The sequence below is a fragment of the Mustelus asterias genome, chromosome 14, assembly GCF_964213995.1.
Source record: "Mustelus asterias chromosome 14, sMusAst1.hap1.1, whole genome shotgun sequence".
NCBI lineage: Eukaryota > Metazoa > Chordata > Chondrichthyes > Carcharhiniformes > Triakidae > Mustelus > Mustelus asterias.
In genome coordinates, this window is record NC_135814.1 from 44738908 (window position 1) to 44757343 (window position 18436).

General features: G+C 42.9%; 1 protein-coding gene across 1 annotated transcript in view; it reads left to right on the top strand.

The window, feature by feature from the left end:
* Nucleotides 1-18436, top strand: part of ly75 (lymphocyte antigen 75) — a 134189-nt gene that overhangs the window by 20976 nt on the left and 94777 nt on the right. The window contains exon 3 of the mRNA XM_078228282.1: nucleotides 8485-8655. Coding sequence (XP_078084408.1) covers nucleotides 8485-8655 — 171 coding nt within the window. The remainder of the gene's footprint in view (nucleotides 1-8484; nucleotides 8656-18436) is intronic.

Below are 18436 nucleotides of genomic sequence, written 5' to 3' on the forward strand. Positions count from 1 at the left end.
TAGGTCAAACATGACCAAAAAGCATTTTGCTTTTTGCCGCCGCCTTCCTCCCCTCATTCAACTATGAATTAGTATTACTCCATATTGAACACCACTTGGAAGAAACACTTGCAGCAGGGGCAAAGAATGTACTCTGGGTGTGGGACTTCAATGTTCATCACAGAGTTGCTTGGTAGCGCCACTTTTTAAAATGTTTTATTCCATTCTTAAAGTTACAAAGCCAATGCTCAGAGTGGACCAGGCAAACCCGAATCCATTCCTTGCTTGCTCCAGAAGTTCAAATTCCAATTGAACCCAATTCATGGTCCCCACGAGAGACAAACAAGATCCAAACTGACAAGTTAAGGCAAGGCATCCCAAATTGGGCTTCACCTGACACTTGATCTTCACCAAAAGGCCGGTCACACAGCTATTGACTGAGCTCGCCCAAGTCCGAAAGGGCAAATCTGCCAGACTGCCTTTCCAGGCTATGTTAAATTAAAATATACACTCTGATCCAGTTCTACCAGCTTCAAGGATAGACTGGTTCAGTATGTTGATTAAAAACTGTTTCACAACTCATTGTTAATGATGTGTATGAGGCTTAATGATTGTTCAGGTAGGTGTTGTGAGTTCACCTGCCACATTGCAGCCGAAGCTTGTCGAATTTAGGTGGGGGACGTCAATTGGAAATAGAAAAACAGGAAATACTGGATACACTCAGCAAGTCAGGCAGCAACATGAAGAACACAAAAGCAGTCAACATGATGGGTGTGGGCTATTTGTGAAAATTGGAAAGAAGTGAACAGCATTTAACGTGGAACAAAGGGAAGAATGTGTGAAAAGACACATTCTTACTCCCATTTAATCGCACATAAAAATATTGAAGTGAAAAATAAGAAGTGGTTAAATGACATATATTAGGAATCAGACAATAGGAGGGATAAGGCTTTTCAGTAGGGAGTAATTGCATTTTCTTGTGTGATATTATATTGAATGTACAACATAAAAATAAGCCAGTCAACTCAACTATGTTATGCTTCATCCAAACTGTCTCCTTCCCTTAGATAAAAGCAAAATACTGTGGATGCTGGAATCTGAAATAAAAAGAGAAAATGCTGAAAAATCTCAGCAGGTCTGACAGCATCTGCGGGGAGAGAATAGAGCTAATGTTTCGAGTCGGGGTGATCCTTGGTCAGAGTTGGCTCTATTCTCTCTCCACAGATGTATCAGATCTGCTGAAATTTTCCAGCATTTTCTGTTTTTACCTCCTTCCCTTCATCATCTAGTCAACATTTATTCTTTTCTTCCTCGTGTTTTTCTAGCTTCTCCTTAATTGGGTCCATGCTATTCCTCTCAAAAAGGCACTTTGTATTCTAACCACAATCTGAATCAAGGAAAATTCTCCTGAATTTCCAAGTGACTATCTTTTATTTCAGGTTTTGGTCTCTCTCATGACACATTGCGCTGAGTAAAACGAATCATTTTTTTATTCCACTTACTTCCTGGTTTGACAGGAACATGATGTGGAGATGCCGGCGTTGGACTGGGGTGAACACAGTAAGAAGTCTCACAACACCAGGTTAAATTCCAACAGGTTTATTTGGTAGCAAATACCATAAGCTTTCGGAGCACTGCTCCTTCGTCAGATGGAGTGGAAATGTGCTCTGTGTCGATATGCGCGATCTTCTTGGAGATCCTGTCCGTTTCCATTTCCATTAAGATTAAAGCCAGCATGGGAATTATCAGTTCTGAAACTAGACCTGCCTAAAATTGTGCAGTGGAACCAACAAAATAGAAATTGCAGCTCCTCTCCAATAAGCCAACAGCAAATACCTTCCCCATGACTGGCCCAAAATGTTTTGATGCTATTCCTCTATTTTCTCCTCATTTCTTCCCGGCCTGTTCCTAATCTATGGGCCCCAGTGACTATGGGGATACTACAAAATATTTTTTCTCCTGCAAGTGTATCAGACTGGAATGCAACTGATGTTTCCGCAGTCGATCTACTCTTCCTGGCATTTTCATAGAATCCCTCTGGTGCAAAAGGAGGCCATTCAGCCCATCAAATGTCGAGCCTGCACCGCCAACACTCCCACCCAGGCCTCATCCCTGTAACCCCAGGCATTTACCCTGCTAATCTACTGACACTAAGGAACAATTTAGTATGGCCAGTACACCTAACCAGCGCGTCTTTCAGACTTTGGAAGGAAACCAAAGCACCCAGAGGAAACCGACACAGAGAACGAGCAAACTCCTCACAGTCACCCAAGGCTGGACTTGAACCTGGGTCGCTGGCATGTGAGGCAGTAGTGCTACCACTGTACCACCATGTCGCCCATTTTAAAAATGATTTTAAATCAGTCAGCCATAATGCTGCCTTTTTAGATTGGCTGAAGCTTTACTGGAATTGCCAGAAGTTTGATTCGTGTTTGCTAAAACCATAGCCTACTTACTGCTGCGTCTGTTGTGGTCTACACTCCAGGAGAGACAAACTTGCAATTGCAAAGCCAAGCATTCACCTTTAAATGCACTCGGCGTGTTCTGTTGATGGTCCTAATTAGTGACCTACAGTCCGGCTTTCCCAAAGCAACAATAAGAGGTACACCAGCTGTGAGCTCTTTCCCCACTTAGAATCAAAGTCTGAATGCTGCCAACTCTTCCACTGATTCACAGGCTCGGTTGTCAAAACACTGACCTCCATCTTACTGGATTAGTAACCTAGACTAATGCTTCAGAGTTATGGGCCTAAATTTTGCATTCCCACCTGGCGGTTCCTGCCCTCCCAAACTGGACATGATTTTACTGTAGGGTGTACAATACCTCGAATGTGAAGCCTACCCTTTCACCTATTAAGGCCCTTAGGCAGCCACTTAATGGCCACTTAAGGGCCTTTATAGCCCACCCTCAATTTTCAGCCTGGCAAGTGCCACCTAACTTTGAAGGTGGGAAACAGAAAAATTCACTAACTCAGGAGGGAAGAGGGAGGGGCTGCCTCCAATGGAAGCCCCATTCTGACTGGGATTGCACTCCCTTGCACGTGACCCCTTGGGGCAGCCCCTACCACCTTGGGAACTCTTTCACTTACTGTCACACTGACTCCCTGCACTTAGTCCCAGGAAGAAGTCTCACAACACCAGGTTAAAGTCCAACAGGTTTATTTGGTAGCAAATACCATAAGCTTTCGGAGCAATGCTCCTTCACATCATTAGTCCCAGGCACAGCACTGCAATACCTTTTCCAGCCACTTCAGCACTATGCCTGGATGGTCTGGAGAGTTGTCAGACAATCTGGCCGTTAGTTTGGTCCCCAAGCCAGGACTTCCTTCCAAGCACAAACTGAAGTCCTGCTTGCTGCCAATCAATGCTCATTTGATTGAGCCCCCACCATCTAAAAAATTCAGGTCATGAGTTTAAAGCCCACAAATGGCAGCCGGGGCAATTTAAAATTTAATTAATACACTGGAATAAAAAGCTAGTCTCCATAGTGGTGATCATGAATCTACCATGTTGTTGTAAAAAGAAACCCATCTAGTTCACCAGTCTTTTTCACGGAAGGAAACCTGCTGCCTTACCCAGTCTGGCCTACAAGTGATTCCAAACCAGGGGTGGCACGGTGGCACCGTGGTTAGCACTGTTGCCTCACAGTGCCACAGACCTGGGTTCGATTCCCAGTTTGGGTCACTGTCTGAGTGGAGTTTGCGGGTTAGGTGGATTGGCCATGCTAAATTGTCCGTTAGTGTCAGAGGGATTAGCAGGGTAAATATGTGGGATTACGGGGATAGGGTCTGGGTGGGATCGTTGACGGTGCAGGCTCGATGGGCTGAATGGCCTCCTTCTGCACTGTAGATATTCTATGATTCTACAACAACATGATTGATGCTTATCTCCCCTAGAAATAACCGAGCAAGGTGCTCAATTGTATCAAATAACAACAGAAAGGTCAAGTTAGAATAAGACCAGATAAATTGCCTAAAATCGATAAAGGCACACCTTGTCCTCAACGCTATATAGAGATCTTTTCACTAATGCTTGGGGACTTGTACCAAAATTGGGAGTTCCACAAACTCGTCAAGTAACAGACTAACCTAATCATACTCGCGGAATCATAGACTGCTTCATCACCAGCCCTGGGAATGTCCTGCCCTATTGGCAGGACGGGACAACACGAGGTGTTGTTACAGTGGTATATAGTCAGGAGAGAGCTGCCCTGAGACACTTCAACATTGACTCCAGACCCTTTGATATCTCATGGCATTAGGTCAAACATGACCAAAAAGCATTTTGCTTTTTGCCGCCGCCTTCCTCCCCTCATTCAACTATGAATTAGTATTACTCCATATTGAACACCACTTGGAAGAAACACTTGCAGCAGGGGCAAAGAATGTACTCTGGGTGTGGGACTTCAATGTTCATCACAGAGTTGCTTGGTAGCGCCACTTTTTAAAATGTTTTATTCCATTCTTAAAGTTACAAAGCCAATGCTCAGAGTGGACCAGGCAAACCCGAATCCATTCCTTGCTTGCTCCAGAAGTTCAAATTCCAATTGAACCCAATTCATGGTCCCCACGAGAGACAAACAAGATCCAAACTGACAAGTTAAGGCAAGGCATCCCAAATTGGGCTTCACCTGACACTTGATCTTCACCAAAAGGCCGGTCACACAGCTATTGACTGAGCTCGCCCAAGTCCGAAAGGGCAAATCTGCCAGACTGCCTTTCCAGGCTATGTTAAATTAAAATATACACTCTGATCCAGTTCTACCAGCTTCAAGGATAGACTGGTTCAGTATGTTGATTAAAAACTGTTTCACAACTCATTGTTAATGATGTGTATGAGGCTTAATGATTGTTCAGGTAGGTGTTGTGAGTTCACCTGCCACATTGCAGCCGAAGCTTGTCGAATTTAGGTGGGGGACGTCAATTGGAAATAGAAAAACAGGAAATACTGGATACACTCAGCAAGTCAGGCAGCAACATGAAGAACACAAAAGCAGTCAACATGATGGGTGTGGGCTATTTGTGAAAATTGGAAAGAAGTGAACAGCATTTAACGTGGAACAAAGGGAAGAATGTGTGAAAAGACACATTCTTACTCCCATTTAATCGCACATAAAAATATTGAAGTGAAAAATAAGAAGTGGTTAAATGACATATATTAGGAATCAGACAATAGGAGGGATAAGGCTTTTCAGTAGGGAGTAATTGCATTTTCTTGTGTGATATTATATTGAATGTACAACATAAAAATAAGCCAGTCAACTCAACTATGTTATGCTTCATCCAAACTGTCTCCTTCCCTTAGATAAAAGCAAAATACTGTGGATGCTGGAATCTGAAATAAAAAGAGAAAATGCTGAAAAATCTCAGCAGGTCTGACAGCATCTGCGGGGAGAGAATAGAGCTAATGTTTCGAGTCGGGGTGATCCTTGGTCAGAGTTGGCTCTATTCTCTCTCCACAGATGTATCAGATCTGCTGAAATTTTCCAGCATTTTCTGTTTTTACCTCCTTCCCTTCATCATCTAGTCAACATTTATTCTTTTCTTCCTCGTGTTTTTCTAGCTTCTCCTTAATTGGGTCCATGCTATTCCTCTCAAAAAGGCACTTTGTATTCTAACCACAATCTGAATCAAGGAAAATTCTCCTGAATTTCCAAGTGACTATCTTTTATTTCAGGTTTTGGTCTCTCTCATGACACATTGCGCTGAGTAAAACGAATCATTTTTTTATCCCACTTACTTCCTGGTTTGACAGGAACATGATGTGGAGATGCCGGCGTTGGACTGGGGTGAACACAGTAAGAAGTCTCACAACACCAGGTTAAATTCCAACAGGTTTATTTGGTAGCAAATACCATAAGCTTTCGGAGCACTGCTCCTTCGTCAGATGGAGTGGAAATGTGCTCTGTGTCGATATGCGCGATCTTCTTGGAGATCCTGTCCGTTTCCATTTCCACTCCGTCTGACGAAGGAGCAGTGCTCCGAAAGCTTATGGTATTTGCTACCAATTTAACCTGGTGTTGTGAGACTTCTTACTGTGTTGACAGGAACAGGCAGCCAAACTTCCCCAAAAATGTGGATTGGTAATTTACACACATTAATGGGGCAAGGAGACTCTGGCCTTTATATAGTTTGATTGTGGCTGACTGAGTTGTCAGGCCTTGGGGAAACTATCAGTTGATAGGATGGGAGGACAGCTTTGTGGTGGGGGAGGTGACTGTCTTTACAGCACTATCTGTGGCTCAGCAGGAGCAACTCCACATTCCAGCTTGCATCTTCTGCTCTGGCCTGCTGAATGTTTTTTACTTCCCCTTCATCGCCTAGCTTCCTGCCTAATCTCCTCTGCATTACCACATCTCAGTAAGAAGTCTCACAACACCAGGTTAAAGTCCAACAGGTTTATTTGGTAGCAAATACCATAAGCTTTCGGAGCACTGCTCCTTCGTCAGATGGAGTGGAAATGTGCGGAAATGTGTGGAAAATTACCACATCTCACCACTTCAAAAACCTGAGGAGTTGCGTGGGGGTACAATGTGTTTAGATAAAAACAAAATGCTTAAAAAACTGAACAGGTCTCGTTGCATCTGAATTAATGTTTTTGAGTCCAGTGTGTTCTGAAGAAGTGTCATATTAGGCTCAAAGTTAAATCCTTCTCTCTCCATAGAGGCTGCCTGACATGCTGGGCGGGATTTTCCGGCCAAGCTCACCCCAAAACCGGAAAATTCCACCTGAGGTCAACAGACCTTTGCATGGACCACCCATCCCTCCCTGCCCGCTATGATTCCCATGGCAGGTGGGACGGGAAAGTTCCCACCGCTGTGTTTTTCCAGCACTTTGTTTTAGATTCCCAGCATCAGCAGTATTTAAGGCAATGGGAGGGTTTATAAAGAAGGTTGACAATTTTTTTAAATCTGTGCGCTGAAGTGTCCCATTCTGCTACAGTCAAAGACCAAAAGCTCATCTCCAGCAAGTAGGTAGCAGTAGCAAAGCCTGGGCATCAAATTGCCCAGCCTCTCTGCTGGACATGGTATGTGGCAACAGAGAGAAAAGTTTTGCTGTTGTGTTTACAACAGATAAGATGTGGAAAAATAAATAAGGCAGGAATAAATGAATAGCTTTGTAATGTGAGTGAGCCTCCCTATTAGACATTGAATCTTCATTGGGGTACAGTTCCGCAGATGGACAGTACCTCTGCTGCATCCACTTCTGTATGTTGTTGGTCAGCGAGAAGGTTTCTTGGGATTGCAATTTTCAAAAGTGGCCACTTTTCATGCATGAGCCGAAAAGCAAATGTCAGTTAGCTATTCGACTACATGGGGCATTACAGATGAACTCATCTTTGTTGTCACTGAACATGCACATCAGCACCAGGAATCTGCTGAACAGCGACCGGGAGCAGAAAGCCTGCCAATTTTCCCTTCTCTCATCTAGGGGCACTGAGGCCAATAGTAACAGCCAGCACCATCTCCAGGATGATCAGCTAACTCGCTACAGACCAACGAACGAATCTGATGATGTATTTCCCTCCCCGTTTTGTTCACTTCCATTTTAAAATGCTGTTCATTTGTTCTCGCTTCCAATTCCGATGCAGGGCCCAGATCCGAAGCATTTTTGTTCTCTGGTCTGCTGGATGTTCCGCATCAACCTTTTTGTTTATGAAATAAAGGAGTCACTTTAAATAAATGGTAATAAGCAATTTGTGGTATGTAATGTTTATTATAATTTTAGGAATCATTGGAGTCATTTTAGTTATCTTAGCATTGGCTGAGGGTGAAATACCTTTAAGTTGGTGATCTGCTTTATGCAATTCTGATTTTTTAATCATGTCAAAATTGGGTCTTGTGATGGGCACATCAAGCAGCTGCTGCTTTCATTTTTAGAAGTTGCCACATGTCTTAACTAAGTTTCATGTCATGACAAAACAACGGAACACTTTGTTTGCTCAGTATTGGCAGTATTTTCAGCTTCCTGTGAGATTGAAGGGGTGTCCTGTCACTGCAGCTGCCGGTTAAAATAGGCAGTGCTGGGAATGGAGTTGCCATTCCTTTGTTTGAACGTATCCTGAGAAATTGGAAGGGCTTCTCTCAGGAGCTGTTCCTTGTTTTCTTTGTCTCTGCTGCATCCACTTCTGTATGTTGTTGGTCAGCGAGAAGGTTTCTTGGGATTGCAAAAACCTACGCTGCTGCTGCTTGTAAAAATGTGCAGTAAATTTTCAAGATTATTTTAGCAGCTGCTTAACACTAATTGTAGGAAAAGTGACATTTTGGAAATCGAAGTGACATTTTTGCCCCATCACGTACCGCAGCGAATTAATTGTTTTTATAGAATTTGGAGGTTTGCTGAAAACGTGAATCGCACTGTTGCAAAATGCAATGCAATTCCTTCATTTAAAAAGGCCTAAGCTATGAGCATTTTTGTAAAAAGCTCCTTTCAGCAAATGTATAACATGAAGATGATGCATTATAATACACTTCTGCCATTTATTCATTTAATGTTTCTTGCCGTAGACATTTACACAACCGATGGAAATGCGTTTGGAAAACCCTGTGTCTTTCCATTTAAGTACAGAAGAAAATGGTTTTATGAATGCACCACCGAGAGAAATGATGACCAGGAATGGTGTGCTACAACTGCTAACTACGAAAAAGACAGGAAGTGGGGGAATTGCTTAAAACCAGGCAAGTAAAGAAGTTTACGCCAGAGATTTAAAGAAATTAGATGGAAATGTTGTCACAATCTTATTAAAGAAATCACAGGAACAGATATAGGGCATTTAGTGCCTCAAGGCTATGACATAATTCATATACCCGACTTTGCCCTGTTTCTCCTTGCTATCTTTTAGATAGCAGAAACCTATCCATCTCGGTGTTAAAATTAAGAATTAATTCAACATCAATTGTTGTTTGCAGAACTTGCCTTCCTTTATATGTGGAAGCACTTCCTAATTTCAGTCCTTGAAAGGTTTAACTCTAACCTTTTTATGTCTTCGAGTCCTCGGCTCTCCAACCAGTGGAAATAGTTTCACTCAATTTGTTCTCTTTAATATCTGAAATTTCAATCAGATCTGTCATTAACTTTATAAATTCCAGGGACTAAAACCCAAGTTTGTGTCGTCTCTTTTTGTGATTCTACCCTCTGTTCAGCAATCACTCTGGTAAACCAACAGTGCACTCCTCCAAGGCCAACATATCTTAACTAAGGTGCTGAAAACCATTCCAAGTACTTCAGGTGATGTCGAACCTGGGCTTTCTGTAGTTGCAGCATGACTTCTACCCTCTTGTATTCTAGTCCTCTAGATATGAAGACCAGCGTTCAATTAGCCTTTTTGAGTTTTGCACATTCCTGTTTTTGACATGTTCTTGATGTACTTGACCATTCTACTGTTTCTAGCTTTCTGCTCTTTAGAAAATGCCATTGTCTATCCTTTAAGTCCACATTTCCTATATGGAAATCTATTTGCCACCATTTTGCCAATTCAATTAATCAGTCTATATCTCTTTGTAATTTTATACTTTCATCTACACTGTTTACCATCCTGCCTGTGCTACTGTCATAATTACATTTATAGTTTTCTATCCTGTCATCTAAGTTATTAATGAATATGGTGAATAGCTGAGGTTACAGTACAATCCCTGAGGGACACCCCTATTAACATCCTGCTAATAAGACTTACCCACTACTATTTTCCCTTTACTTTCTGTAGACATTTATAACTGAGTATATTCTGTTTCTCAACTTGTCACCATGTGTCATATCAAATGTGCCTTTATTTAATTTTAAAACCAATTTTCAAATTATATAAGTTTCTTTGCATTATGATATGTAATTCTATGTTTTATTCTGCAATTGCAGGGCCAAAATTGCAAACTAAATATGTAATAATAATTTTATTGTGTAACTTCTCACTATTAGGGAGGCTATTTAATGATTTGAATTATCCATGCAGAAATCTGTAGTACCTCATTAATTTCTTAAAGGATTCCATGACCTTTGTCTCGATTACACAATGTAATTGTTTATTCATTGTGCTCAACACATTGTCTGAACGAAGGTTTCCTGATAGTTTACCATCTTAAACCATGTTTCCTATGATTTTAAAGACTTAACTTAGTGCTGAGGACTATTTCCTGTGGTCACATGTTGGCATCCTGCCATCTGATTGTAACACCTGGCTGGCTGAGTCCTGACAACTTCCAGTATATTTTGGTTGGGAATTTTACCAGTGGCATGATAATGAGGCCCAACTATTAACATTGGCTGGACCTGAGCACTGGTGTTCCTTAATGGATCAGCTGCTCGCTAGGCCGTAATGTTGCTTGGGTTTAACTCAAAACACTGCGCTCCAGGTTTCAATGCCCAATTTCTTTAGCTCTTCCTTATAATTCAGACTCATCTCTTGCTCCCTCAATCCTGTTCCAGCCAAACTGTCGACCGCTCAATTTCGTTCTTGGATCCAATGTTAGCTAATCTTGCTGATGGCTGCCTTTCCTCTGGTGTTGTTTCCTCTCCCTCCTGCTTCAAATCTTCTGTCAACATCCTTCTCTTCAAACAAAACTACTCTTTATCATTACTGTAAACAATTATCCCATTCCTGACCTCCCTTTCCTTGGAAGTTCTTGAAAGTGTTGCCAAATCCTTCTCCATCTTGTCTGAATCCTTCCAATCATGTTTTCTGGCCAGAGACAATACTGAAATGATCCTTGTTAAAGTCACGAATTACATTCTTTGTGACTGATCATGATAAACTATTCCCTTTCATCTTTCTTGACCTGTCCATAGCTTTTGACAAAATTGACCACACTACCCTCCTCCAAGGTTGCTGCTCTGTCATCAAGTTGGGTGGAATTGCCTGAGCTTGGTCCCACTTTTATCTGTCTAATGGTAGCCAGACAATAACATGCAATTTCTCTTGACCCTTCAATTTTTCATCAATGTGCTAACCTTTGGTGTTGTTATCAAAAAATACATTTTTGCTTTTGATTTGATTTATTATTGTCATGTATTAACATACAGTGAAAAGTATTGTTTCTTGCGCGTCTTACAGACAAAACATACAGTTCATAGAGAAGGAAACAGAGTGCAGAATGTAGTGTTACAGTCACAGCTAGGATGTAGAGAAAGATCAACTTGATGAGAGGTAGGTCCATTCAAAAGTCTGACAGCAGCAGGGAAGAAGCTGTTCTTGAGTCGGTTGGTACGTGACCTCAGACTTTTGTATCTTTTTCCCGACGGAAGAAGGTGGAAGAGAGAATGTCCAGGATGCGTAGGGTCCTTAATTATGCTGGCTGCTTTGCCGAGGCAGCAGGAAGTGTAGACAGAGTCAGTGGATGGGAGGCTGGTTTGCGTGATGGATTGGGCTATGGTCATGACCTTTTGTAGTTCCTTGCGGTCTTGGGCAGAGCAGGACTCATACCAAGCTGTGATACAACCAGAAAGAATGCTTTCTATGATGCCCCCCCCCCCCCCCTTCGCCGTTAACAATCGCCTCTGTCCGGCCACCACCACCTTGAACCTCTCAACTGGTTTGGATTTGTTATGCTTACCTGTTCAACATCCAATATTGGACCAACAGAAATTTGCTACAATGAAATATTGAGAAGTTGTAGCTATTTTATTTGGTTCCTGTCCACTTTTTCCATCGTAAGAGTTTTAACAGCACCAGGTTAAAGTCCAACAGGTTTATTTGGTAGCAAATGCCATTAGCTTTCGGAGCGCTGCTCCTTCGTCAGATGGAGTGGATATCTGCTCTCAAACAGGGCATACAGAGACACAAAATCAAGTTACAGAATACTGATTAGAATGCGAATCTCTACAGCCAACCAGGTCTTAAAGATACAGACAATGTGAGTGGAGGGAGCATTAAGCACAGGTTAAAGAGATGTGTATTGTCTCCAGACAGGACAGCCAATGAGATTCTGCAAGTCCAGGAGGCAAGCTGTGGGGGTTACTGATAGTGTGACATAAACCCAACATCCCGGTTTAGGACGTCCTCATGTGTGCGGAAATTGGCTATCAGTTTCTGCTCAGCGACTCTGCGCTGTCGTGTGTCATGAAGGCCGCCTTGGAGAACGCTTACCCAAAGATCAGAGGCTGAATGCCCGTGACCGCTGAAGTGCTCCCCCACAGGAAGAGAACAGTCTTGCCTGGTGATTGTCGAGCGGTGTTCATTCATCTGTTGTCGTAGCGTCTGCATGGTTTCCCCAATGTACCATGCCTCGGGACATCCTTTCCTGCAGCGTATCAGGTAGACAACGTTGGCCGAGTTGCAAGAGTAGGTACCGTGTACCTGGTAGATGGTGTTCTCATGTGAGATGATGGCATCCGTGTCGATGATCCGGCACGTCTTCCAGAGGTTGCTGTGGCAGGGTTGTGTGGCGTCGTGGTCACTGTTCTCCTGAAGGCTGGGTAGTTTGTTGCGGACAATGGTCTGTTTGAGGTTGTGCGGTTGTTTGAAGGCAAGAAGTGGGGGTGTGGGGATGGCCTTGGCAAGATGTTCGTCTTCATCAATGACATGTTGAAGGCTCTGGAGGAGATGCCATAGCTTCTCCGCTCCGGGGAAGTACTGGACCACGAAGGTCACCTCAGCACCTCACTGTACCGCAAGCCCACGGATAACCTCATGATGCTCCATTTCTCCAGCTTCCACCCTAAACACGTTAAAGAAGCCATCCCCCACGGACAAGCCTCCGTATACACAGGATCTGCTCGGATGAGGAGGATCGCAACAAACGCCTCCAAACGCTGAAACTTGCCCTCATAAGAACAGGATATGGCGCTCGACTCATCGATCGACAGTTCTGATGCGCCACAGCGAAAAACCGCACCGACCTCCTCAGAAGACAAACACGGGACACGGTGGACAGAGTACCCTTCGTCGTCCAGTACTTCCCCGGAGCGGAGAAGCTACGGCATCTCCTCCAGAGACTTCAACATGTCATCGATGAAGACGAACATCTCACCAAGGCCATCCCCACACCCCCACTTCTTGCCTTCAAACAACCGCACAACCTCAGACCATTGTCCGCAACAAACTACCCAGCCTTCAGGAGAACAGTGACCACGACGCCACACAACCCTGCCACAGCAACCTCTGCAAGACATGCCGGATCATCGATACGGATGCCATCACCTCACGTGAGAACACCATCCACCAGGTACACGGTACCTACTCTTGCAACTCGGCCAACGTTGTCTACCTGATACGCTGCAGGAAAGGATGTCCTGAGGCATGGTACATTGAGGAGACCATGCAGACGCTACGACAACGGATGAATGAACACCGCTCGACAATCACCAGGCAAGACTGTTCTCTTCCTGTGAGAGAGCACTTCAGCGGTCACGGGCATTCAGCCTCTGATCTTTGGGTAAGCGTTCTCCAAAGTGGCCTTCGTGACACACGGCAGCGCAGAGTCGCTGAGCAGAAACTGATAGCCAAGTTCCGCACACATGAGGACGTCCTAAACCGGGATGTTGGGTTTATGTCACACTATCAGTAACCCCCACAGCTTGCCTCCTGGACTTGCAGAATCTCATTGGCTGTCCTGTCTGGAGACAATACACATCTCTTTAACCTGTGCTTAATGCTCCCTCCACTCACATTGTCTGTATCTTTAAGACCTGGTTGGCTGTAGAGATTCGCATTCTAATCAGTATTCTGTAACTTGATTTTGTCTCTGTATGCCCTGTTTGAGAGCAGATATCCACTCCATCTGACGAAGGAGCAGTGCTCCGAAAGCTAATGGCATTTGCTACCAAATAAACCTGTTGGACTTTAACCTGGTGTTGTTAAAACTCTTACTGTGTTTACCCCAGTCCAACGCCGGCATCTCCACATCATGACTTTTTCCATCCCCAGTGATTATCTTAAGCTGCATAAGACATCTTGCACTCTCAGTTGAGTTTCTGATCACAATCCCATTCCACCACCAAGACTATCTAGTTCCACCTCTTGCTCAACTCTGATCCTCCCTCAATTTGTCTACTGCTGAAACCGTCGTCTGTGCCTTCATTGTTTCTAGACCTGGCTATTCTGATGGTCTCTTGGCTGACTTCCCATTGTTCAGTTAACATAAACCTGTGCTTATCTAGAAATTATTAATTACGATCTAAAATCCATTATAGCGAAATGCCTGCTGGATGACATAGATTGGGACCTAAATATTGAAGGATATGTGACTCTTAGGAAGCTCGGAAAAGGTGGAAGGGTGGTTTTGTTTGTTAAAGACGATACTAGTAGAATAGAGGGGGATGAACCAAGTTTAGGAAACCAGAACAGTCCAAAGATATGCAGGTTAGGTGGATTGGCCATGCCAAATTGCCCCTTAGTGTCAGGGGAATTAGCTCGGGTAAATGGCATGGGGTTATAGGGATAGGGCCTGGGTGGGATTATATTCGGTGCAGACTTGATGGGTCAAATGGCTGCCTTCTGCACTGTAGCTTCTATGAATATAGAAGCAGTTTGGGTAGAGATGAGGAATGATACAGACTCTCTAACAGTAATCACACAGTAGGACAGCATATCAATGAAGAAATAGTGTGAGCTTTTCGGAAAGGTATGGCGGTTATCTTGGTGGCTTTTAATCTACATATAAACCAGAAAAATCTGATAGCAAAGGTAGAGTAGATGGCGGATTCAGATAATGTTTTTGGAATAGTTAATTAGATAAGCATGTTCTGGAGTGGATAGGCTAGATTAATCCAATCTCATATTGTGCAATGAAAAAGGATTAATTAATAACCCCATAGTGAAGGCGACCCTCGGTAGCAGTGATCAAAGTATGGTTGAATTTTACTCTGAGTTTGAGGCAGAGAAGAGTGACTTTAAGTATAGTATTTTAAATTTAAATTATGAGGGCTAGAAAATAGAGCGAGTGAAACTAGCAATTTAGGTTAAGGAATAGGTCAATGGAGATGCAGTGGCAGACATTTAAGGGGCTATTTTAGAATACGCAGAATAGATATGGCTCAAAGAGAAAGGAAAAATTCCAAGGGAGGACCCACCATCCATGGCTAACTTTAAAAAAAAAAGGTAAAGATGACTCTGGGAAATTAATACTAGAAAATAAGGAGGTGGCAGATGAATTGAATAGATATTTTGCATTGGTCTTCACCATAGAGGATATACGTAACATCCCAGAAATAGCTTAAATCAGGAATTCGAAGGGAGGGAGGAACTCAAGAAAATTACAGTCACCAGAGAAATGGTACCTGTCAACCCACAGTTCCAACTATTTGTTAAGTTCCCTGGTCCTGATGGACTTCATCCTCGGGTCTTAAAAGTAGTGACCAATGAGGTAGTTGATGCATTCGTTTCAATTTTCCAAAAATTCACGAGATTTGAGGAAGGTTCCATTAGATTGGAAAATAGCTGATGTAACTCCTTTATTCAAATTGGATGGAGGGTTGGAGATTCAAAGCAGGAAACTTCAGGCCAGTTAGCTTAACATCTGTCATCGGGAAAATGTTAGCTCTAAAGAGGTTATAACAGGGCACTTGGATAAATTCAAGCTAATCAGGCAGAGTCAGCATGGTTTTGTGAAAGAGAAATCCTGTTTAACAAATTTGATTGAGTTATTTGAAGAAGTAACAGTTGCTGTGGATAAAGGAGAACTGGTTGCTGTACTGTACTTGGATTTTCAGAAGGCATTTGAAAAGGTGCCACATCAAAGGTTATTGTGGAAAATAAAAGCTCATGGTGTTGGGAGGTAAAATATTGGCATGGATAGATTATCAGCTAAAAGGAAATAGAGTAGGCATAAAAGGGTAATTTTCTGTTTGTTAGCATGTGACAAGTAATTATCACCGGGATCAGTGCTGGGGCTGCATCCTTACAACTTGTGTAAATGCTTTGGATGAAGTGACAGATGGTCTGATTGCTAAATTTACTTATGACACACAAAAAAGGAAAGTAAATTGTGAAGAGGACGTGATTCTACAAAAGGATATAGGTAAGTTAGGAGAGTAGGCAAAGGTCTGGCAAATGGAGAATAATGTGGAAAAATGTGAAATTGTCCATTTTGGCAGGACAAATAAAAGAGAAGCATATTGTCTAAAGAGTGAGAGATTATGGAGCACTGAGATGCAGAAGGATCTGGGTGCTCTAATGCATGAATCACAAAAGGTTAGTTACAGGTGCAGCAAGTAATTAGCAAAGAATGTTATCATTTATTGCACGAGTAATTGAATATGAGACCAGGGAAGTTGTGCTTCAGTTATACAGGGCACATCTGGAGTACTATGTACACTATTCATCTCATTTAAGGAAAGATGGAAATGCATTGGAAGCAGTTCAGAGGTTTACTAGATTAAGACCTGCATTGGGTGGGTTGTCTTATGAGGAAATGTTGGACAGGCTAGATTTGTATTCACTGGAGTTTAGAAGAGTAAACGGTGTCTTGATTAAAATATATAACATCCTGAGGGGACTTGACAAGGTGGATGTGAAAAGAATGTTTCCTCTTGTGGGCGAATCTAGAACTCTGGGTCACTCTTTAACAATATGTGATTGCCCATTTAAGACAAATCAGTTTGAGACAAGAGTATTTTGAAGTCAGAACTGGACAGAACCTTTCACCCCCCTTGTTTATCAAGGCTAGGCATAAATGTGAAGTTGAAGTTAAAATTAGATCAACCATGATCTTATTGAATGACAGAGCAGGCTCAGGGGGCCTTGGCCTACTCCTGCTCTTAATTTATATGTTCATGTATAAAACGTCACTGTTATGTCTTGCTCCAACCTCATTCACTCACCTTGCTGACTTTTGCTGGTTCCCTGTCGATCAGCACCTTCATTTTAAAATCATCATGCTTCTTTTCAAATCCATCCATGAACTTATCCCTCCCTTTTTCCACAGCTTCCTCCACCCGTCCAAGCCTTTGATATCTCTGTGCTACTTTGGTTCTGGCCTTGTGTACTTCCCTGATTTTAGTTACCACGCCAATGGCAATCTTGCTTTCAGTTGCCATGGCCCTAAGCTCTGACGACCTCCTCAAAGCGTTGTACAGTGTAGAGAAAGGTCATTTTGAGCTTCAACAGCCCAATTATTCAACACTTCATGCCAAAGCACTTGTCCTGGATGTCTTGTAGATTGACGTACTGGACATCTCCAGCAATCCAACGCCACCCCACCCCACCCCCTGGCCTATCCACCAATAACCCAACTGCTCCCCTGGCAACCTCCCAAGGAGTCTCCTGCCCTTGCCTCTCTGCGCCCCCTGCCAATTACCTAGCCTCCATGTCCTGACACTTTGCCTCAAGCACAACATTGCAATGCCTTTTCTACCATGGCAGCACTGTGCCTGGGTGCGCTGGAGAGTTGCTGTCAGCCAGTCTGATTGGCCAACAGCTCTCCAAGATGGGACATCTGTCCAAATTGGAACAGTAGTCCTGCCTGCTGCCAATCAATGGGTTGAGCCCCCGCCATCCAAAAAATTCAAATTTGATGAGTGGGTGTGTATAATGTTGTGGCCCCATGGACACCAAATTTGAACACCTAGTGATTAACTGAAAGATCTGTGCCGTAAGACTTAACGTTCTTAAGCAATAACAAGCTTTACTGCATAGGAAGAGAAACCAAACAAAGCAAGCACCACCAAGCTATCACTAACTATATCTTCTAAAGATTTATGCTATAAACTCAATTCTACTTTTTACTTCCCCTTAAGCGTTGTTTTATTGTACAAAGTCTTAAAGGTTCAATCACTTTGCCTAGCACCATCCAAAAGATGCTGCATCCCTCTAAAATTCACTTTATTTTCTCCTTAGTACTGAACTATTCTTTTGAGGAATGAAATTTCCTCAAAACATCCTTCTATTGGCTTTTGGATATGTGATCCTCCAAATTCTGCAACACCTCACGACTGTGAACTTTTCAATTCAAACTTGGGTCGGAGAATGCAGTGAAGTCTTACTGTGGTTTTCACTGCGAGGGTTACTGTAGTTCTTGTAAGACAGATCCCCCCCCCCCCCCCCTCCCCACCCTACCCTACCCTCAAATTCTAAGCTCAAGCCCCCCACCCGCATTCTGCATGGTAAACGATAATTTAGTATCGTCCCACCCCCCACACACACAGCCACAGGATGAGCTACAGCCTACACAAGACCAAAACTGCAATTGTCTTCTCTGTGGAAAAATTAAAGAACTGTCTAAACTTCCACAGTGCATCTCCATGAAAATGTAACATATTTGAGGATTTTTCCAAACAAAACATTAATTAACTTTTAAAAAAACCCTTTGATTCTGTCACCCAAATGAATAATTTATGTTAATGGATATAATTGCCCCCTCTTTAGACTTGCTGACTCTATTAAGGAATTCCCTTGGTGACCAACTGCCTTTAGCATCTCTTCATCTGGGAACGACATAAACAATTTAGTCCTCTGGTTCCATTGCAAGTCCAGAGATGGACGATTCGTTGTTTGGGCTTTACACTTTTTTAACTCTGACCTTGTAAAATAAA